The sequence below is a fragment of the Zonotrichia albicollis genome, chromosome 1 (assembly GCF_047830755.1).
Source record: "Zonotrichia albicollis isolate bZonAlb1 chromosome 1, bZonAlb1.hap1, whole genome shotgun sequence".
NCBI classification, from domain to species: domain Eukaryota; kingdom Metazoa; phylum Chordata; class Aves; order Passeriformes; family Passerellidae; genus Zonotrichia; species Zonotrichia albicollis.
In genome coordinates, this window is record NC_133819.1 from 37,868,303 (window position 1) to 37,893,135 (window position 24,833).

The window sequence follows — 24,833 nt, forward strand, 5'->3', positions numbered from 1 at the left end:
ACAGAATATATTTCAAATATGAACAGAGAGAAAATGTATAGCATCAATTAATTGCTAAAGGAGTCTCTCTGTGTGAAAGGGTCAGCTTGAAGAAGAATATTAATTTGGGTGTTTTGATCCTTAGACACAAGGTGAGTTGTTGCCCTGATTCCTTGAGCTGTACTTGAAACTGCTGCACTCTAGGCATCCAAAAGGAGTTTTCTCTAGATATTATAACTGATAAAAACTGAAAGTCGATGGTTTTATCACATATATATTGACAATTTCTTTTGAAACTAAATTCTGGCATGTTACTCAGAACTCTGAACAGATCTACTGTTAGCTTTCACCATTAAGAGACACAAGACAAGGTGAATAATGGCATTAGAAACTGGCCCATTACATTATGAAAATCAGTGTTTCATATAAATGGATACAGGCAAGCAACTAACAAATACTATGGAGTTTCAAGGCTCAAATAATGACAAGTTTGATGCCTGGGTTATTCATACCCTGCATTTCTATGGAAAGCTATGGATGTGGTACAGACTGTAAAATTAAGAGAACAGCTGTACAATCGATCCCCTTATTGATTTTAGAAGACTGATAGCAGTCTTGAAAAGCTGAGAAGAGGGATGCCAGGGAAATGGACTAACCAGGCCCAGGAATATCTGAGAGAAGTCAGTGAAAGGGAAAGGTTGTGCATCCTCTGATAAGCAACACAAGACAGGTAAAAAGTGCCGAAAGGGGAAGGCAGGGGAACTCTCATCCTTGTAAATTGATGGGAAATGCTTAGTATGCCTGCTGCTCCAAGCAGTGTGGGAGACAGGGAGAGCACTTCCCTTACACAAGTGCCTTCAGGCTCCCACTGTGAGGTCTAGCACCCACAAAGGGTCTCTGCCTGCAGTATTGCTGCCCTGGGTCTAAGGCCAAGATTTGCCTTAACAATCCTAACCAACACACAGGAATTATTTCACCTTTGGAAAAAGTGTTAAGGCTACCCTGATTATTTTACTTCTTTGTGTCACAGATTTTTCAAAATTTGGCAATCATAGCTGTAAATTTCTGCTTTGCTTGAATCCAAAGTGTCTGTTTATTAACCCATAAAACTTTATTAGTGTGAAAAATGAAGACTGCTCAGCTGAAAATACAAGTCACATTAACTGGATCCACTTGTTTCCCAAGAGGCAGAGTGCTGTGGACTGACAAACCACAAGAGCCTGAAAGTGAGTCTGAAAGGCTCAGAAATGGGAATATGCTTTCCACCAAGCTGCAAGAATTAGCTTGAGGATGAGTTTATCAAGCCCTCAGGAAAGTCTTCCCTACCAGTTGTAGCTTCATCCCTTTGATAACTTTAAAATGAAATGAATCAGACATGCTATATAAAACAACTTGCAATGAAGAGACCATTTCAGCATCATTACTTTTTACTCAGTAGGAAAGAGATACAGGATTTTCTGCAGTGTCTTCACATTTTTTTTTCTTCATAATTTTTTTCTTTTCCCAGCTAACCTCTCCTCATATCCGCTGTTGTTCTTCCCTAAAATGTATGTTAGGGAGAACATTGCTGGATATGCTGTGCTGTGACTTTACCCCCAACTTTGATGAGTACAGAAAAACCCTACAATGATTCAAGGCATGATCAGAAGGACCTGACTTACCCAAAGATGCTACCAAAGCTGCTTTATCACTCCCCTCCTCAGGTAGACAGGGAGAGAAAATACAGTCAAAGACTTGTGGGTCAAGGCAAGGACAGGGAAAGAGAATACATCAGATACTCTCATGGATCAAAAGGACTCGAGTCAGGGAAATTAGTTTAATTTATTACCAATCAAACCAGAATAGGATAATGAGAAATAAAACCAAATCGTAAAACACCTTCTCGGGTTTACCTTTACTCCACACTTTCTCCAACTCCTCCACCCGCAGTGGCACACAGAGAGAGAGGGAATGGGAGCTGTGGTGAGTTCAGCACATCTTATCTCTGCTACTCCTTCCTCAGAGGAAGGACTCCTCACACTCTGCACCTCAATTCATGTAGGTAAATCCCTGCTCCTGTGCCTGGGAGCACCTCCTTCCCTTTCTTCTTCACTGACCTTTATTGTCTGCAGAGCTGTTTCTCTCACATATTCTCACTCCTCTCTCTGCCTACTGTTACTCCTGACCAATTTTCCCCCAGTGGAAACTGAGTCTACTGAACACGGTAAGCTTCCAGCAGCTTCTCAGAGAAGCAACACCTCTACCCCCATCCTCTCCACACAAGCCAAATACACCCTCTAATTTTCAGGTTTACAGCAAACAACTTCATAGAGAATTGCTACTTCCAGACAGCAGCACTGAGAAGCCCAAGTACAAGATGGCTTTTAATACATAAAATAATTCCCCCTTTTTTTTCCTTAATCAACATCTTCACAAAGGATCAAAGGACATTTAATTGTTGCTATTACTCGTTATGTTCAGGTCTGATAACTCGGTTTGTATAAGGAAATTTTTGTATGGTATGCATTGAATTAACTAACTTGACAACCACCTTGTCTTAGCTTAGTATTAGGAATGCAGAGTTTTAAATTTGCTTTTCTCTAATGATAGCTGGATAAATTATTTCCATGGGATATTCAAAGCATCCCTAGGGCTTAAACTACCATGAAGTAGAATGAAGAGAGAAAAAAAAAAAAAAACCAAACAGCAAAAACAACCAACAAGCAGATATAATAACAAGTCCTACATATACTTCTCACCCTGCAATCCAGTTAGTAGAAAAAAATGTTTTTTTTATTTAGGCCATTAAATAACCATCAGTGTGTGATATCTGGGACCCTGATATTAGAATCCATGATTTATTTATATATTTTTTTTTATTTCGTTCTTTCCTGTTCCTTAACTTGTCTTCTGTCTTTGGATATCCATAGAGTATTTCTTAACATTAAAAATAGAAACAGATATCTGTCTGTATTTGGTGTGTTATAACTGAATGGTAACTTGCTCTTTTTTATCAAACTATCAGCTATTAGGAGCAGCAATTCTCATCTGCACAGAAGAATCAGTTAAACATCAAGGACATTTTAAGGTGCTGTAGAAGTAATTTCAAAGAGAAGAGAAAAGCCCTTCAGTACTCTCAAATTTTTATTGTGACCCTGAGCCTATTTTAACAGAGAGAAAGAGGAAGGTGTCTGCCAGTCTAAATGGGAATAGGACAGGACCCCAGGGAAGACTCTAAATTCTGTGTGGTTTTCCTATTGAATCAATGTGAAGTCTTTCATTTCTGTAGTAAGTTATACATATTTTCAGACAGTGTTACATATCATGTGCACATATACTGAAGAAACCAAACAAAAAAGTCATTAATGAGGGGATAGACTTATATCTCAAATATAGATAAATAAAATCTCCGCTCCTAACAGAACTCGGACCAATGACACCTGCATTTTGTAACCATATTATAGCTGCACTATAAAACTTGGTTTCAAAAGTCATGGAAGCTTAGTGGACTTGAATTATGCTAAATCAAGGATTTGGGACAAAGTAACTTCATTATCCTATTTTCAATTTCCAGATAAAATAACATTTGAAAAAGAGCTAGTATAATCATTGGATAATTATTTAGATTGGATATTCCAGGAAACCCTCCCAGTAATCCAAGGTCAGCACTCTCATAAAACTGAAGTCTTCCGGCACAATCCTGAAATAAGGATTTCTTTGGCTGATATAACAGGACTTCAAACAAATGGATAACTTTACAGAGAAAATAGTACTTAAAATTTCAATAATCTTTTCCTCCATTCTCAGGATTTACTGCTCCTATTTATTCACACTGTCCTCTTTGGAAAGTATTTAGTCCAACAATTTCAACAATATTGCACTCAGAAATAATTTCTCTCAAATTTACCATGTCATTTTTTTCTCCTAAGCCTTCCTTTTTACCCCCACATCTGTGATCGCCTTGCCATTGCCAGAAATTGCATTTTACTACATTTATTTGATAAAGAGCAATTCAATTAAGTGAGGTAGGAGTACTCTGAAATTGCTCTCTTTATCTTTTACATGTGTTAAATATTATCAATAAAGAAGGGTTCTGCTGTGTTTCAAGAGGGACTATACTTATGCCATAATTCACATAAAATAAATATAGAAAGGAAAACATTTGTACAATTTGAAAAGCTTGTCCCTTTCTTATATTCTGCTTTGGCAGTATTCACCATATTTCTATAGCACAATGATCTATCTGTTTTTTTTATGATTAAGAATTTATTTTCCATACTTCATGACTTTTAAATGACAGAAACCATTTCAAAATTTCCAAAAAACACAAACCTAACCACCCCCAAAATCCCAGTTTATTTTTTTTTTAATGAATACTGGAAATTGCTCTAAAAACATCAAAATAAATCACTACAATTGAGTTAAAAAACATTCTGACATTTTCAAGACATAACATTTAGCATTTCCATTATGAAACAACTAGAAAGGCTTCCCAAGCATTTTTAAACACAATTCTTTTAAATTAAATGTACAGGCTATTCATTACCTGTTTGATTGATTCAAATTAATACTAAGAAATTCTTCTGAGGAAACAACAAGGTTTACTTGTAGGTTCTGAAGTCCATATCTTGTGTAACTAAGGATCATGACCTTTCTTCTGAATGGTCTCAGGGAAATACGGGGAGCATTGTAAAAAATGTTACTTATTGGGAGTAAAAGTGTTCTTAGGCTTTATGCTTGTAAAAAGTATCAACAGCCATGAAATTTCAATAAGACCCAGACCATAGGAATTTTAGGGAACCCTTAATGGGAGTATTTCACATTTCCTACTCTAGTGTAGTGATGTTGTCAACTGTTATTCAACTAATGTACAATTCATATGCAGAATCAGGAACCACCACCAGACATTCCCCTTCCTGTCAGGAGAACTCAGTGTAGGATCCAGAGACGAACTGTCCGAAGACTTTTTTATCTTTCTACATTCTTGCAGGGCTCCTTAAGAAATCTAATACAAGTATAAGTCCCACAAAACGGAACTTGCAGAATCTGCAAGGCTTTTGAAATCTGGGTCTTAAATCATCTTCTGGAGCCTCTCATTAAATAACACATGGAATAATCTATATTACACATTCAAGGCAATTTTATTCAGAATACAGAATCATGTGTTTTAATTTACAAATAGATGTCAATCCTTTTCTTATGAGTCCTTTATATTGCCTAAACAACCAAGAATGGCATAAACATGTTAGATGCCCACTATATAAATGTCAGTGGTAAATTAAAGTTGAAGCACAGACAGCCATTTGTTTAGAAGATTCAATTACCACTTTCATACAGAACGTGATCCAGTACCCTTTCTGACACTGTTTCCTATTGCTGAAAATCAAAATTTATAGGAATGAGCTTTCACTTTTCACTAAAGGGACCCAAACTCATAGACCTCCTGTCACTTTAAAATCATGCAGCCAAAGACAATGTTTAAGCAACAGACACTTTCAAATAAATAATGCAAAGCACTTGAAGCTACAAATGTAGTTGGCAGAGATGGAGTACTGTTTATATATCCTGTCTGGCCTGACTCAGTGAGCATATTAGGCTTTGAATGCAATACAGACAAATGAAGAACAAAAGGAACTAAAACCTTACCTAAGGAAAGCTATTCTTATAGAGATACACATAATATTTTTCCGTATTTATTGCTTTGGTAGTTACATCCCATATCTATTAAACCATGAAGGCAATATAAAATTAGCTTTGAAGTAGTTAAGCTTATAAAGATGAATTACGCTGGTGTCACTCTCACTCACTCTCTCAAGACTGCTCTCTTAACCAAATCAAAGGGGGCTGTCCCAGTCTACCTTGCATTGGTGCAAGTCTTCACCTCAAGTCCTGTGTGCAGCTTTGGGCAGCTCAATATAAGAAAGACACAAGGCTATTAGAGAGTGTCCAAAAGGAGGACTACAAAGTTGGTGAAGGGTCTAGGGAGGAAGCCATATGATGACTGAATAAGGTCACTTGCCTTGTTCAACCTGGAGAAGAGGAAACTGAGGGAAGACCTATCGCTGTCTACAGCATCCTCACAAGTGGAAGCAGAGTAGCAGGTACAGGTCTCTTCTCTATGGTGGCCAGTGGCAGGGCCATGCCATGACAGGGAGTGCCATGATGCTATGTCAGGGGAGGCTCAGATTGAATATTTGAAAATGGTTCTTCACCAAGAGGGTATTTTTGAGAAAACACAGCAGACCCTCTTTTCTTAGTACCTCACATGCTATCCTGACAGAGAGTCAGTTTATTGACTCAAACTCTTTTCTTGACTGAAGATATAACAGGTAAGCTCTTTAAAACAGTCACTTGTGTCTTTAACATTACATGCTCATTTTCACAACATGAAGCACAAGCACAAACACCCAAGGATGAAATAACACAAGTAATATCACACAGCCTTGAGATAAATGTCATTGTAGATAATATTTTAGTATTTTATTTCGCATTACTCACATTTCAATACTTTAAAATTGATGATTAAAAAATCACTATCTAACCACAAGGGCTCTTTGCCTGTGATCAGTTCAAGTTCATGCCACAATTACGTGTGTTCTTCTAGATCTAATAGAGTTTGCTCTATTTTAACATATGCGGCTGAAATGTAGAAGGAAAACTAAAAGCAGAAGTAAGCATGGACTGGTAACCAGTGAACAACAATGGTGTGAGGCTGGAACTCTAAGTAGCATGTGAATTATTAAAGATCAAAAAGGTGGCATAACATCTTGCTAATTGTCCAAGAGGCATAAATTCCAATTTTCTCTAGGCAATACATAAATTTGGTTGAGTGAACAAAAGTTATATACACAGAATAACACATTTAAATTTAGATTTATTTCTCCATAATTGAAAAGTGAATTGGAGTAACAATTCATTTGCTATAGCTAAGTTTTCTCCCATTTCTAACCTCTGTGAAAGTCCAAACTGTCTCCCTGAATGTCACAGGTCAGAGGTTCCCATGATGTTTAATAAGTTAGGGAAGAATATGCCTGTGTAGGAATGGAAACAGAGGCAGAGTAGGTGCATTTCCAGAACTGTAGCTTTCATATTGTGACCATTTTCATATTGTAACTGTAGCTTTCATATGTTTAATAAGTTAGGGAAGAATATGCCTGTGTAGGAATGGAAACAGAGGCAGAGTAGGTGCATTTCCAGAACTGTAGCTTTCATATTGTGACCATGGTGTGCATGTAAAACCAGATGATCAGAACAGCCACTTGTAGGACTGGAATCACATCACAAGGCATGACTTTGGTGAAGGTGATTAGAGTTTTGTTAACATTGAGCAAGAAAAACTGTGAGTTAACACTAACACTCTATGCCATAGTTTTCCTAAGGCAGAAAAATCTGCCTTTTCATTTTGCTGACTCATATCATAGCCAAACAGAATAATTACTTCTCTGAAAGCACAGCTGGGATAGAAAAAGGACCTAAAGTCTAATCTAATCAAATCTATTTCCTGCAAAGCTTTGGCAGCATTCTGGCCTAAGTAGCTATCTATCCCCAGTAAACTTTTATCTCCATAATGCTGTGACAGATCAGTCAAAGGCATGTCACCCTAAAAGGAAATCTCAACAGAAATGCTGAGGTTTTTTGCCCAGAAAGCCTTTATTTTTACTATCTTACTATGTGGAAGTACTGAAAGTACCAAAATTCACTTAGATATGTGCCGAGATGAACACTTGCTGTATGTTTCAACTGCATAACTCCTACTAACAATAAGGGGAGATATTCCAGTGAGAACTAATGCAAAAATACAACAAAATCATAATAAAATAGACTAGTGTCAACATGAGTTATTTTTTGATGACAGGTGCCCACAATTCACACTTCTGCCTGCAGGAGCAGCAAGGGAACCTTCTCCTCTTTTCTGGGAATTGGGCTGCCTCCCACTTAAGCCAGGATGAAACTACATCCTGGGGGTTACTGCTCTGCTCCTGAAAACTGATTCAGATTCATCCTGCAATAACCTTAATGTCTCATTTAGTTTCAGCATAAGATTAAATGTTTTCCTTAGTTAAGGAAAACAAATATTCAAAATAAATGTGTTGTGTTCATCCTTGGAGATTTTCAAGGTCTAAAAGTTCTGAGCAACCCAGTCAGATCTTACAAGTTTCTTTCTTTTCAACCTCTCTCTGCTTCAGACAGAGGTTGGACTAGAGATTTCCTGAGGTCCTTTCCAACCCAAATTGTCCTTAAAAAGTGGATAGGTCTAATGGATTAAAACTGAATATGGCAGATGTTCTTGGGAATTAAATCAAACATTTTTTAGACAAAACAGAATCACTAAGGCAGCTACAACTGCTCTCTCTACTCTTTATTCCACTCATGTCTTCCTTTAAATTATTGTAATTTCCTGTGGTAGAAAATTTGTCCTAGTACATGCGTACAGGTTGAGTCTCAGTCAGAAACTCCTCTGTACAGCAGATGAATATTCATCATGAATGTGTTTATGAAGCAACTCTTCACAAATATTTGTTTGCCAAGGTGAGTTTCAAAAGCCCCCCACCTACTAAAGTTATGAAATATCTCAGATTCAAGACTTGTTTGCATTGCAGTGCTTATTAAGGCAGTAGCAGGACCTGCCAGCATAGAGGAGCTATTGCAAAATAGCTGGTACTGCTTTCAGCATACAGTAGCTCTGTTGTGCCAACCCTGACCCACCTGTAGGATGCATGAGTACAGCTTAATCTTGGCTCACTTCTAAAGCACCAGGACTGGGTGGGCATTCTGAGTATCTCCCTGACAAGGCCCTTGCTCCCATCTAAGGATCAGCATCAACGAGCACCAACAGCAAAAAATCAAAAATAAAGGGGAGTTTTTGCATAGTGAAATGTTAGCCTAGAAAGACAGAAAACTAAATAATTAATGACACATTGTGCATTCACTCTACAGTGAGGTAATGCAATAGCAGCAAGATGGGGGACAACACATTTAGAGACAGCATTATATACCATTCTGTCTTATGTAAGCCATTTATAGAGGCACATTATTCACAGCTATTCCTCTCTATGCATTTTTAATTGTTTTGTTTACATGATAAAATGTGACTTGCAGCTTGAACAAAGATAAAAAAGTAATTCTTTATATAAGCCATAATTAAAATGAGCAGAATTTGTGGCAATGACAGCTACCAGTGAAAGGTAATGGTTCAGCAAAAATCAATCAGGTGAAAAATTAGCTAGCTATTAAGAGGAAATAACCTAATGCCACTGCTAAATTCAAAGGAGAAGGTTTGAATAGAAGCTTTCTTTACTACCACACAAAGGAATAATAAGTAGGAATTTTTCCTATACCATTCTTCAAAGTTACCATCTATTTTTTTGATACCTGCTCCCTCACTACCATGCCCAGCACAAGTCTCCAAAAAACTTTTACTTGACAAAGTCTGTAAAATTGTCAGAGGCTTGTGATTCTAGCTATACAAATAGTAAAGCTAAAATTAGAACAAAAAGGACAACTGTAGACTTACTTCACATTTTTCTATTTCTCCTACAATTTACAATACCAGACCTGTAAAAGGAAAGTGGGTATTGGAGACCTCACAAATTACTTTTATATAGGCTCTTGTGAAAACATAGAAAAAAACATGGTTTTCACACTGAGAATTCTTAGTATTTCAAGGCAAGTCTCCAATGCCAGAACTAAATTATGGGTTGAACTTTAATTTTTTTTTTTTTTTATATTATCCATGGGAGAAGAAATTTTTTCTACATTCACAGAAACTGTCTGGAAATTTTAATGCAAAATTATTTTCCGATGAGAAGAAAAGCCATTTCTGCAAAGCCACTAGTTTCAGAAAGACAAGTCTTATTTCATGGTGGGACAAACTTGAACCCCAACTCCTTCTTACTCTGAATTAGAAGTTAACAAGGAGGAAGGATGTCTCACTTGTTTTCTTGGTCATCTATTCATGAAAAAAATGCTTATAAACAGGTTGGGGAAAGATTGGAAAAATTATGTAGAAACTGTCAAATTTCATAAACTTTAAAATACATAAATAAAAATTCTAACAACCTCAAAAGATAAAGTCCACTTAATTCTATTTTTTTCTCCTGGTAATCCCTTTATGTTGGAGAATCATATTTGTATTTTTTGATAAATTTGCAAAAGAAAAAAGCAAATAACTCCACATTTTTAGCAGACCTGGTTTTATTCTCTGAGTGGTATTAATTATATTATCAGACCTTTCACCAAGATTTAACAACAAGAATCACCAGTAGCCATGAGTTACTTCCACGAAGTCCACCCAAAGGAACAGAAAATGACTACAGGCCCCTTTCAGTCACATAACTTCTAAAAGTTAATTATTGTCACTTCTCCATCCCTACAGCTGTCAGCTCAGAAGCAACAAAAAGTTCAGTTCCATCTTTCTTGTTATTCAGCCCTTAGAGGAGGTGGCTGGAAAAGCTGATGAAACAACAGAACTGGAAAACCAGCAGATTACACATCATACCTGGACTTTTGCATAAAAAGAATTTACTCAGTGCCAAGCACAATAAGACGCTAAAGGAGCCTTGAAACAGGCTTAAAAATACAAAACAAAACAACAAAGCAACCCACCTCTCATCAGCAGAAAGAGAACCACTTAAAGGGAATTTCCTCCTCCAGAGCACTCCCTATCAAAAAGGAACATCTGCACTCAGAACAGTAAGACAGTTCATACCTTCAGATGAAGTTTATATTTTTGTCTCTTTAAACCCACACCACCATTGGTTTGGCACATAATTACAGGTCAAACAAATTTCTGTTTCTGTCTGGGGTTGATCAGATGTTTTTTGCCCCTTATTATAAAACTGGAACTGGCAAGCAACGCTGGCAATCACTGCTTTCACATTTAATTATTGCAACTCATCTAGGAATGCAGCCACAGAGCCTGAAAATGTTCCAACTGGTACAAAAGCCTCTCTGCTTAGCAACAGGGACACAATGAAGGGGATCATCTGAATGCTGCTCTTTCTGCGCCTGCTCTCTGCACAATTAAGGATCCAGTCTGCTCATTTGTGCAAAGGCACTCTGGAGACTGTAACTGCCACAAGAGCTGCACCCATGTGATCCTTTCCTACAAGACATAAAAGCTACCTAAGGATTCCCTACTACCTATAGCCAGTGTTACTTGAATTGTTCCTAATTATGTACTTCATTTAAGGTGCCCATCTATAAATCAGCAGATACAAACAAAATTCTCCAGAACTGTGAACTGTTGCTACTATTGAAAAAAAGTATAACATTTTATTATGAAGTATTTGCTGCTATGTAGGCACAGACCTGCACCTATGTATGGTGATAGACACGTTATCAGCTACCACAAAACATTATATCCAAGTAAAATAAGTAAAAACCAAAACTTACCACTTGTATTTTGTATGTCCCAATGGATTATGCTGATGTTCACAGGCAAGAAATTGCTTGCAGATATTTAGTGTGATAAGTTCACTTCGTTTGCACATAGTTATCTCATAATTTTCTTTTGTGAATTGTGCAATATTGTAACGGCATCAGATTTCTTAGTCAGTATCTGATTACAGCATGGTGATAAATTGATGTAAACAGTTGTGAAATCCTTACATTGCTTTGATCCACACCTTATTCCCTCCCCCAAAAAGCTCCCTTGCAAGCCAATTAGGAGCAAATTGCTGATCAAAGCAAGACTCTCCATATATTTGACTCAGGTGTGCAATTCCTGCCTCCTCTTTCAGCATCCTGGCAATCTACTTTTAAATTCCAAGGGAAATTAAAAAATATATCACCATTAGGTCCCAAAAGCTTTTTGTCTCTGCGAAAGTATAAAGCATTGTTTACAATCCATGAAAGTGAATATATATCTTCCTCTGATTTGACACCTTGCAACAACGAATATGGAAGTCCTCCTCAGCTCTATTCAGTAGAAAATACGATCACAAGGCAATAATTTATAAGACCTTAAAATAGATCAGTGAAAACTCTTATTCTCCTAACAGTAAATTCCTAACTGAAAAAGTTACCATAGAGCAAAAGATAAGAAAGGAGTCTATAGAGCATTCAAATACCACCTCAAAACAGTGATTGCAGAGAAAGGAGACATTACAGCACAATCCAGTTCTTTCTAATTTGTAGTGATTTTCTCAGTCCATTGCTCAGAAAACTCCTCTCTGTTGCTATTTCAAATGTCTTATAGGCTTTTCTCTGCTTTTTCTCAATATATTTTCATATTTTTAGTTTTCAGTTCAGGGCCAGGTCTAGCTGTCACTTTTACAACATGCAATAACCCTCAACAAAAAGGGGACACAAACGAATAATGGTGACTGCAACATTTCTATAATAACCTGGAGCAAAGTACTTCAATTATGACTAAAAATAATAGGTTTATCAATAATTTTCTGCAATCTGTAACATCCTCAACCATTGCCAGTCTCTATATAACTTGTCAGAATTTTGATAATCCAGACAGATTGACTGTGAAACCTACAGGTTTATTCATACCATAGTGTGTAAAAGGCACCCACATCAACTCACGTATATCTGTGAAACAAAAATGTCTAGGGTGGTGGGGGGGGGAAGAAGCATCTCACAGGCTTCAGATTAGCATAAAAGTCTCCTTTGTCAATTATTTTTGATCTGCAGTTGAACAGTGCCTAGGAAAATATTGACAAGTTAATATTTGTCCCCAAAATAATTACAGCTAGCATTCAGTTCTTGGAAATGCTTAATAAAGGACACTTGCCATGTATTTTTACAGAAATGTTTCTGGGTCTTAAATAAAATTTCAGGACTGTCAAATTCTTGTTTAAACTTCAGGTCAAGGAAACTGTTCAGCTTTAACTTAACATCTCTTTGAACGATGTCAAGAACATCACAACGTGCCAAACCAACTAGAGCTGCATGAAGCTGATAAGAAAAAGATAGAACATTCATGCAAAAATCAAGCTAGAAATCAATAGGGGAGTCTGGATTTGAACTGAAAGACATTTTTATAGCTCAGCTGTTAATATCAGTGGGAACCTGAAAGCTTATTGCCATGTGCTTTCTCAGGATAAGCTCTGAGACTCGCTTGTTGCATGTCTTCTCATCTTCTGGCTTGTACTCAAGAGTGGAGATTATAACTAATTGTTTGCTTGGACATGGGACCAAATTTTCCTCCTGCCTACAGTTACTCTTCTCTAGCTGAAGGCACCAACCAGAACATCCAAAGCCTTGGCAGCAGCAAAAAGAAAATTCCTCAGGCATGAAAGACTGGCAGAGCTCTTTCTCCCATCACCATGCCACAATGGCACCAGCAGATGATGACTCACTCACATATTTCTTCTGCATGTCAGGGGCTAAGCAGCAAGGAACCAGACCCAGACAATGCTTAGGGGACTCCTGGGCACACTCTGAGGTCGAGGTAGAAGATATAGCTACATTTAACCTCTTTCTCCCCTGCAGCCCCGTCAAGTGTTCCCAGTATATAAAGGGCACAGGTAAGGGTAAGAATAAGATTCATTACACATTCTGATTTCCATTTTGGTATCTATTAATCAAGTCTACTATTTCACCAGCTTGTAACAAGATCACCTGGAAATTAGCTGCAGATTGCAAAAAATTTGAAAAAAATCACTTCAGAGTTTTAACGAAATACTCAAGTACTCAAATAAGCATGTCTAATGCTTTGGGCAGTTTAAATATTTGGCCCAAAGACATGCACATCTGCAAAGAACTTCATATCATCACTGTGTTTGGTTTTGTAAAAAACCAGCAATGGTTAGCTCGCAGTAAAAAATAAGTAGTATCTCTTTTTGCATCCACATCAGTGACTAATTTTTTTTTCCACAGCACTGCAGTTAAAATGATTATACAGGTTCAAAGCAATTATTAACACAATTACCATTTCCGACAAAGTGACAATGACTTGGTGTGTTCATGTATACATTTTCTTTGAAACAAGTTAATGAACTCTTAGGAAGTCAAGGTAAGTGCTGAATCAAATTCATTCAAGCCAGCTCCCTTATAAGTTATTACATGTGAAAGAACTGACTCTTCCTTGGGCAGTCATTATTAAACTTTATTGTTCTTGTTCTTATTATTATTCATATTCTTCTTATTATTATTAAATAGAACATTCCTTTACCTGATATATTTTTCAGATAAACAAGATTCAAGAGTGTATCTATCCTACATGTGGAAGAGGTGTTGTGGAAGACCCACCATAATGGGTTCATCATAATTAATTACAACAGCCTCACAATCCACAGAACTGTGTCCATCTACACATCCATGCAGAAGCATCTCTGTGCAATGATAATAATAAATTCACTGTCTCCATTTCTGCATTTTGCATGTTGAGGTTGTCAATAGGCTGTTTGTTTTAATTCACTTGCTATTACAGCTGGCCTTCTCTAGAGATTAACTCCAGTTCTGATGTATAAAGGTGAATTTTCTGCCCGTAAGAGATAAGTTTGCACAGTCAGAAACAATATTCCACAGCAAACCAGAAGACCCTACATGTGGTATCCCAACAGAAAGCTCCAAATCCACAGATGACTTCTTTCCAAACAGTGGGTTGCAAAATGCACATGAAGCAAAAAATACCTATGTATGATCTAAAGCAGGTTATCTCACTACATGGCTGAAGTTGCTACAGTAATCAGTCTTGTCAGTCCCCTATGGAAGAAGGGTGTTTCCTTTTATTGAAAATCAACATATGAAAATAGACTCAATAGATCTGTACATCAGACCTGGAGTGAACATATCATTCTATTGGGCAATCATTCTTTATTTCAGTACCTAATTATTCATGGCCTAAAAAAAGTGCAAATTTAGTTGAGGATGCTCTGTATGAATTCTATTCCATTCATTATCAAATAGCATTTTTTAAACATCAGTGCAAATCATGAAGTGAAAAGTCAATGACACAAGATAAATCCCAGCTATGTCATTATATTGAGACAGAATGCCTTTCTTGAACTTCAGATTTATCTGCATCCTAAATTGAGGCTAAAGATAACTAGAATGCAAAATCATTTCCCAAAACTATCAAACAATATTAAATAGCTATTAGTATTAAATTGACCTAAAAAATTATCACGTTAGGATCATGCAATAAAAAGGATAGGAAATGCAATAAAAGGAATAATTTTACAAATATAATTATTATTTCTTTTCCAGTAAAGAATTTCTGGAATATAATTTCTTTTTAAAGACACCACACAAGACTAGGTAAAAACACAGAAATAATGGGTTCCTCATACTAGACATCATAGTGCTAATATTCAGGACTGCTTGAGAAATTGCCTGGGTGCTTACAGCAAGCAGTAGCCACTGCTTGGAGGCAGATGACATGGCACATCAAAGGATGATAGAATACTGTATTTGTTATATGGGTAATGAACTGGCTGAGGAGTGAGATTATAGGTTGCTGCTCAGCTATATATGATGATACAGGAGATTTGAGTTACCTGCCTAATGTCAGCTGGGAAACATGCATTAGATTCAGAAGTGTATACCAGGTCTCTACACACACATGAGTATTTTCTCATCATTTTATTTATAGAGTTGGGAATTTTATATTAAGGGTAATGTTAAATCTCTGCCATTGCACAGATTTAGCTCACAGAGCCATATCTGACACTCCATCTGTTTTTCATAATGTATGCTACCTGCTTGTTCTCAGCACTTCTTTCAGCCTGATAAGGTAAACACATCAGCAAGCTGATTAATGGCTTTTCTCCCTTCCATTTTCCAGTTCCCATGCATTTGAACAATACAGAAATGGTTGAGTTACAAAACACTACAGAAGCACATGATATTCAATGTAATCCCTCTATCTTATTTCTGTAAGCTTTTGCAATTAAAAAAAAAGTCTAAAACTTTATTCTGCTTATTATTGCAAATAATTTGCCAATAATCCTATTACAGCATTACACTGTCCCTGTTAGTTGTTACACACATCACTGAGATAAACATGGGAAGTTATTGTAGCCCAAGTGCCACTTTTCTAGGCTGTCTGCTAACTGCTGGCAAGTGGTAATGCCTGTGCTCATGGACTGCTGAGGTTGGGCCCACACTTGCAGCATCTCTTTGGGTAAAGCACCTGGATTCCCTTCTCATTGAACTAGACACTTGGAGGGAACGCTGATCTGTGTCTGTGTCAGAGTAAATGAGGGGTCAGAAGGCAGCTGCAGCTGCTGCCTACAGGAGGACCCAAGAATTGGAAACACTTCTGGATCCTCTCCATTGGACTCATCCTGTAACAAAGCTGCTTAGAAGGTCAGATTTCCCGAGAAAGGATTCTCATAACTGTGCTACTACACCTTCTGCTTTCTCAGCGTGCCAGAAAAATGTTACCTCAAATTATTTACTCTTTCTCAAGTAAGTGCAAGTCCATGCTTTTAACTTTTTGTTTTTCTCAAAGACCAGGATTTTAGATCTGGAACACTGAGACAGGTTCTTACTTCAAGTTCAATAACAGACTGATCTCCATTGTTTAGGTGTGCATGTGTATGTGTGTTAGAATTAATAATTTGGAGCACTATACTCTCTTTAATGTATTGCCAAGGCAGATAAAGCTTATTATCCCTACTTAAAAATATGGAAAATGAGACAGGGGAATAATATTATTTATTTAAAATATGATTGCAAACCCAAAAATAGAACCCATGTCCTTCTACCATATTATATAGGAATTAGCCTAGCAGGGGATTTGAAAACTGGTTTAAATAACTAGGAATTTGTTAGGTATTCTGCACTAAATATGATCTTCACAGTACCTAAGTGTTCATTTAGTCTTTATCTTTTAAAGTGCTAATTCTTTTTCCTAATTACTCTCTTTTATATTCTGACTTGTTAATGACATACAGATGTTATCTAGCTAAACTAAGAAGTGCTGGCAATTTCATGGGAAAAAACCCAACAACACCACCTGGTTTGGTTTTTTTGTTGTTGTTTTTTTTTTTTCCTTGCATTAAAACTAAATTGTTCAAAGCAAGAGAAGAATAAAAGGTAATTATCATCCAGGTAATCTTTACTGAACTGGAAGCATGGAATCTTTTTGATTATGCACCAGGCACAGGCAATCTCAATTAACAGTGTGCACATATATATTGATGCCATCTTTATAGATACATATATATATACGCACATATAAATACATGCAAATGCATACATTGATTTTTTTTACTTATTCTTAAAGCCTGTGACATCCTTCCATAGGATTCTTTTCCTCTGTGTGATAAAATAGCTTTAATCTGGTAATCTGTGTAATTTACCAAGTAAAAAAGTTAAATTTCTTTTCAATACATTTTCTTGGAAAAATGCTGGAAATCAGTTCTGTCATCACTTTCTCACACAAACTCTGCACTGTTCTTGTCACAGATTAAACAGTTGATTGTAAAGTACTAGTTATTCAATGCTAAAATGACTTTCAGGTCAGCTATGTGGATCTGCCATTACATCACTTAGCCAAAATATTCACTGTTTACTCTTGTTTGAATTCCACTTACACCTGTAAAATACTTTATTTATAAATGTGCTGGCTGAATCATTGATAGTCAGTGTTTGCTTGACTTGGTAACTTTTTTTTTTTCTCATTCCACTGTGCTTATCAGCTTAGCTAAACTCTGGCAAACATTGTGCTATGGCTTCCACTATCAGAGAACAGGAATGTGCTTTTCAGATTTTATGAAGGTATTTCCTCTCCTCCCCTCCTCCCTCTAAAGACATTTCTGTCATTCAGGGATTTCTGTCTTCAAGCTTCAAAGAAATTGTGTTCCCTCTAAGCTACTGATAAAAATATCCACATTTACTTTTTGAGGATCTACATCAAATAGATCTTTAGCATAAAAGCTCCTCAGTAACGGAGGAATTTTATTTAACTAACCATAAATCAGTATTACAGATAAATAAAATAATTACCATGCAAAGTTAAGTCCTCTTAGATTAACCCTGATGACACAAGAAAGTTTGTACAATTTCAAAGAAAAAATAAGTCCGCTGGGCATGGAATATTGTGAGGTGTTTGTGGGTTTTCTTTAAAGAAGTGTTTTTAAAAAATAGTAATGAACAGCAGAGATGTCATTATTCACAAAGAGTTGAATATACCATTATTCAATATTTATGAAATTAAGGCCAGGGTTTTGGGCTCTTTTTTCTTTATAGTGCATAAAACTGGTTGAGATCAGCCATTATGTTAATACATAAAAATATGCAAAGCAAAGTTTTTGTGTCTTTCTGGAAGAGTATATTCAGGAGAAAAAAGAAAATAAAGAAAAAGAAATGAAGAGTGCAAAAAATGAAATCTTGTAAACAATTCCATTCTGACTGAATTGCAGAATGCAATACTGAACACAATACTAATCACAGAGAAAGCATTTTCCAAATATAAAAGCTCAATTAAATAAAATAGTCTTTGAATAAATAACATTTTAAGATAACCTTTACTTGTTCAGATAAAAAGCTAGAATCTTATTGTTTGTTTGTTTGTGTGCTTCATTATGAAGTAAATACTGTATGTGTGGAAAAAAACTAAATGGACCTTTAAGAAAAGTTGATGAAATTGAACAGCTAAATAACATTTTAAGCTGAAGTCTCTTATTTGAGAAGTAATGTGGACATAAACAAGATATAATTTCTTCAGCTCCTTTCCAGCTTCATTAGGAAATCTTTTGTGCACACTGTAGTGAGGAGGGATTTTCTTGACAGCTTTGGGAGGTTTTTTCCACCAGGCTGCTATCAAGATTTCCCAGGAAAATACAAACATTAGGAAGGACTCGGTGTGTGTCGCTCTGGCTGTTACTACAGGTGAGGCCTTATTCCAGTGCCGTGGTTTTGTTTCCTCTTACTCCCCATATCCACACTCTCCAGACTGAAAAGCAAAGGCTCCCAGTCCTCTTCCCACTGCAGCAAAATGAGTTTACTACCAAGGAAATTACAGATCTTTAAATTACACAACTCTCAAAATGAAGACCAGTTTAGTCCAACCAGGAGACTCCCATTAGGCAGGACTTGTAGCAAGGACTTCAGAGTAACAAGAACTAAAATTCCAAGTATGCAAAAATGAGCTTAATGGCACAAGCAAACAGGAATAATAAATCAGGTTTTCCACTTTTCAGCACAGCATCTTCATATTCCTTTATAAAAATTATTTTGAAAAGTGCAAGCATTACTACATTTAGTTAACACACTGCAGCATACAACATCTTGCGCTCCATAATTTTTTATAAATATATGTCCCTAAACAAACATAGAGACATTTTATGTTTTTATACATAAAATCAATAGAAAAGAGACCCTATCTGAAATTCAATATTCAAAGAGTAAACCAAACCTGACTGAATAAATTTGCTAACAGTAGTAGGAAATAGCTGGCTTGACAGAACTGTGAACTTGCTTAAGGGCAAAGCTTAGGAGTTACTTGTACTTCCCAGAGAAACTTTAGCATTACAACTGGATAAAGTCCTTTCCAAACCCAGTACGAATTCTTGCCCTTCACCTTTGGGTAAAGAGGGAATAGGTTTATTCTCCAACATAAATCTGAGAGTTATATAGTTATTTTACCAGCCAAGAAGCAACACTGGTTATCACTCACACATTTTCCTTACCATGGCTATGATCCCTATCTCAAATGAAGTATCACTTGCAAGCTTAACAGCAGGATACAACTAAATGTTCATAAGACTGTGGACACTACATCACTGTTAATGTCATTTTTGTGCTAGAGTATTTTAATGCCCAAACACCTGTAAGCTTTATTAAATGCCAATCCAATTTCCTGTGATATCCTGACCACTACTCAGAATTATTTATACGCAGGTAAGTGTGGATGTGTATTTAAGTATTCTTGTATGCTCACAAAAGACTCTTACTGTACTGCCAAGGAGATGTTGACCACTCATGTTAGTAAAAATTATTTCTCTTTTTTTTTCCACTGTATTATGGTACAAAGTGGTGAAGATTTGTTCATAAGTTAAAAGAAAAGAAAAGAAAAGAAAAAAAAAAAAACCAAAAACCCCCCCCCCAAAAAAAAAAAAAAAAAAAAAAAAAACAAACCAAAAAATCCCTCAAAACCTAAGTAAAAATTCCTGGTTATTGCACTTCAACTACACCAAGCTGATGATTTGAAAAAGGAGAAGCAGTGCAGCTGCACATTAGTATATAGGTAGAAATCTTAAAATATCTTCAAAATACTTCAATTAAATGTAAGCAAGGCAGGAACTGCTACAATCTTTATTGCACTGAAAATGCTGTAGGTGGGAGTGATACATATTTGTTAAAATATTGGCTCTAGTCTAGGTACCAATGAACAAAAGAGTAAAAAAACCTATGTTTTAGTTGTACAGTCTGAGGGACTGTGTCCTAAAACTTTTACAACTATGATCTATGAATTAATCTGAGGTTCTACAGTTAAAAACTATGTTCTTTTTTATTCCAAGATATGGATTACTCAATTTTTCATAATGAACAGAGAGATCATGTGAAACCAGTGATACACTCAGGTCCATTCATCCTTGCTGAGATACTGTATTAGTGACCACATAGCTGCTCAAAAATTTATCATGACAAATGCCAGCCCAGGTGGTAATTTGAGAGAAAAATAAAGTAGTATATCACTATGAAAGCTGAATCTTTTTTGTTGATTATGAAGATCAAAATCCTAGTCAGGACTAAGGATCACTACCTTCTTGGTGTATTCCTTGCTAGTAAATTTAGTATATAGAAAAAATAATATCACAAAATAATCTTCTATTTCAAGTTGCAATAGTTTACTTAATCCAGTGTCATTTTCCCTGGTGGAAAGGGGATTTCTTCTTTTCAAAACCATAGCAGAAATCGGTGGTGACTTCCACAACTTTCATATATTATCTTAATACATTTTATATGAGGATATTAAAACAGAAATCCCAAAACTTCCATTTAGACATTTGTTTTTTGCAACAAAAACTGCACTGTTGTAATTTTGTTTTGAAAGATTACAATGTTATCCTGAAATAACCAGGAAACTCTTCAAAGTTGGAAAAGTTCTAACTAAAATTTTAAACTAATATGTATGTAGCTCTGACTGTTAAATAAGAGATTAACTTCTGACAAAATTCTTCTCAAAGAACATATCTTCTGCTCTTGCTTTATACTTGTTAATATTACCCAGACCATATAATCATCTTTAATCCACTAAGGTTATTCATGCCACATATGCGCTGATCTGAACAATAAAACACAGCTACACACTTATTCTCTGGCTAACTTGGGCAAATTTCTAGGTATTGGGTTTCTTCAACTGGAACAGTCTCTAGCTGAAACAGATTTTAGCTGCCTGTGATGAAAAATAAGCATGTTCAGAGATTTAAGCTATTCCTGACAGACTCTTTAGACAAAGATACTGCTTCTTGTGTAATGGGCAATAATAAGCATAATTGTTCTGATGTGTCATGAACTCAGACATAAAAGCCTCAAATACTGTGTCTCTAACACCAGGACTACCATTTTATTCTGGTTTCTTTTTACTATTATTATTATTTTAAAAATTATTCTCTCAGCTCAAAATGCCACTGCCTAATGGATAGAGTCCTTATTAAGCTAATGTAAATTTGTATGGTGCTGGGATCACATTGTTATAAAATTAAATGGACAAAACTACAGGTGCCACATCAATTTTATGTCTATCTCTAGATAGATATGCATGGAAAAAAAAAAAAAAGGTGAATGACCCCAGCCACAGAACATCCTGATCATATCAAGATTCTGAACAGGGAAAATGTGAAATTCTCTTACAATTAGGAGAATTTCTCCTCTTTTCTGAGATGTGAACTGTTTGCTAATTCTTCTAGTTCAGATGAAAGTTATTATTCAAGCACACAACTCACTGGAATTCAAGTGTACTGGGTAATAGTCCTGGTTTACCTACACACTTAACACACTTGTGCCTGAAGTTATCATCTCTACCATGCTTGTACAATATGGCATTTCTTATCTGCCTCACAGCAGCGTTGCAGGGATTAATTAGCCCATGTTTAAAATTATTCCAGTGCTTAAAATCTCTACTGAGGGCAAGCGGCAACTGCAACCTCCAATTATCCCTACAAACATGCACTGATTTCTCTCTTCACCTGAAAATTGCTCAGCTTCAGTAGGTTGACAGTTTTTGTTTTTTTTTTCCAGGAAGTATATACCAATAAACCTATAGAAGCCTTTCAAATCTAATGTATTATAATGTATTGAAATAAGGTAAAAAAGCTCTCCTCTAACATTACTGCCCATCATAGCAAGTAAATACATTTCAGTATTCTTTATAATATATTTGACACTGTGCATAATTATGATAAAACCCTCAAAAAACCCAGTAACCACACCAACCTGAAACACTAAAGAAAACAAAGAATACCCAAGGCTCTATTTTTGAGATCAAAATTGAGACTGAGAATTTAGCATATTTGACTTCTGGAAGGTGCAAAATGCATACATGTTTTTTCACCCAGACACATTTCAATATGGTTTAGGACGGTCTAAATACAAAAACAGATGAATATTTCCCATTCTGGGTATATCCAAATATCTCTCTCCATCAAACACTAAAAATCTTAACAATTTTCTGTTGATTTCACAATCTTGTCATGAATTCATGTAATTATGGCACAAGTAAAAGCCACATCAGATCCTGACAGCAAGCAGTTTCCCAACTGAAACATGAGCATTATCATTTCAGTTTTTCTGCTTGAAAGCTATAAAAGCACTCCTCAAGAGAAAACAACATTACTCCTAAGTGAAGATAATCCCTCAGAAAAATGAAAGAGAATCATAGCAAGCCAGTTGCCTAGAATATTTTTTTGCATAAATTATCAGCATCTATACTGCCTGTACACATCAAAGTTTTGTTAAGATGCACTATGTGTACATCGTGTTAGTGGTCACATATGCCGAGGAATATTTTTATGCAAATGCATGCAAGATCTGTTCTCCCAGATGGAATACACATTTTCTGGTCTCTTATGCATCTGGGTAAAGGTGATGCTCTACTGCTGGCACTGCACAACCCTTCTCTTTCCTATCTCATGAGGCACAAAAATAGATTAAAATATCCATACATGCTAAAAAGGTACTTACATGCAAGCCCTCAGAAAGAGCACAAATTTACTGCACGGAATAGAAATTTGGCAGGCATTAAGTGGTCTTCTTACAAATGCAATTTTCTCATTCCCTGTGCCATTACAGGGCTTCTGATTTGGGAGAGAAAACAAGGGTAGCAGTGAAAATCTTATTAAGCAATATTTTTACTGGCTGGGGTGCACAGCTCTCTAGGCAGCAGGTGTTCTTACATGTATGTTCAACAAGTCCTTATTTAATTAGCATAGCAATAGTAATAGCTTGACTTTACAAGCCTACATACATACACATCGATAGTCCACCCAAATAATGACACAAGATTAATCACTTTTATCTAAATGTTAGAGAAAGAGAGGTCTTGGACTGTTTTGTTTTGGTTTTTGTTTTTTGGGGGTTTTTTTGTGCATTAATAAATTTTAAATGTATTTGCAGTTCTCAACTAATCTTCCCTTAGAAGTAGGTGCCTATGAAATAATCATATTCTTCCCCATTGCCACAATTACCTTTAGACCTTTCTATTTTTGCACAAATATTTTTCAGGCTTTTCTCTTGGGAAATAGATTATTCTAATTATCTGCCTTCTGCATTTCTCTAAGCAGTTTTCATGCCACTTCAATCTTAAATCATCTTAAAAAAAATCGATGGAGTCTACTTACAGCAATTCTGCCATGATCTTATGTTTAAATCAGTGTGAATAATGAAGAAAAAAGTAATATCAATTTTAAGATTCAATACTTTCAAAGCATTTGCTTGCTCCTTTGTGTGTATTTAAAATTTTAGAAGATTCATCCACAAGAAGAGCTTTTCCAATGCTGTATTAGGCATTGGTTTATTTCTCTTGTCAATAAGCCATAAAAGATACTAATCTAGGAGTCTTATCCTATTTTATTGTCCTGAAAGAAGAAGAAAAAAAAACCCAAAAACCTATGCATTTCAAAGATTTAAAAACCTAGAGCTTAAGAAAAACATTTTTAAGAGAAAATAGTGCCCACCTGCAGCTTCTATTTATATTTGAATAAATAAAAATAGCGCCACAGCCATATCAAGTCTCTACACTTGAGAGCTCACAGTTTAGAGTGAATATACTGCAACGCCAACAACAGAGACAACAGAGCTACTAAGGGATGCACTACAGAGAAAGGAGACTTTAGTTCACAAACGGCTTATCTGCCTCCTGAAGGTAAACAAGCTTTATAAAGGGAAGGGAAGCAGGAACAATTCCTATTGTATTAAAAGGTACATAAAGGTGTTGGCATACACATTCTATAATACCAAAAGGAAAAAATGACATTCAGAACTAAAAAGAGAGCTTAAACAGCACACCAGTGATCTGGCCAGAAAAAAAACCCTGAACACATTCCCATTAGTGCAGTAATCTATGTAATTTTGCAGCATATGCTGAGGTTGCAGCTGAAGCACTGTGTTTGTCAGCTTTGCGTCTGGAAGCTTTTCTGGTTCCCTTCTGTGCAGCTATAGGTGCTGACCCTACTGCTGGAAGAAGAAGATAAGGAAAATGTTTTAATCCAAACATTAATTATTAAAATTCATAGCGTAAACAAATATTTCATGAAACTAAGTTATTCCAAACAGATTTTCTATGCTCTTACTCCCCTGTTAGGCCACTCAAAGCAGTCTGTGATTTTGCATTGTTTCTAATGCAAGGCAATTTTTAAGGCAAAAAACCATGCATTATGCATGGGTATTACAGTGGGACACTGCACAGTTACACTTCATGAGCTATGGAGATGGCAGAGTAAGTCCATATAAAATTGCAGAACAGAAAG

General features: G+C 36.1%; 1 protein-coding gene across 5 annotated transcripts in view; it reads right to left on the reverse strand.

The window, feature by feature from the left end:
• ZNF385D (zinc finger protein 385D) overlaps positions 1-24,833 on the reverse strand; it is a 413,388-nt gene that overhangs the window by 184,997 nt on the left and 203,558 nt on the right. The window contains exon 1 of one of the 5 annotated variants that reach the window (XM_074538382.1): positions 10,564-10,585. The exons of the other annotated variants lie outside the window; for them this stretch is intronic. Coding sequence (XP_074394483.1) covers positions 10,564-10,570 — 7 coding nt within the window. The 5' untranslated portion in view covers positions 10,571-10,585. Of the gene's footprint in view, positions 1-10,563; positions 10,586-24,833 lie in introns of those variants that run through there. 5 annotated transcript variants of the gene reach the window in all.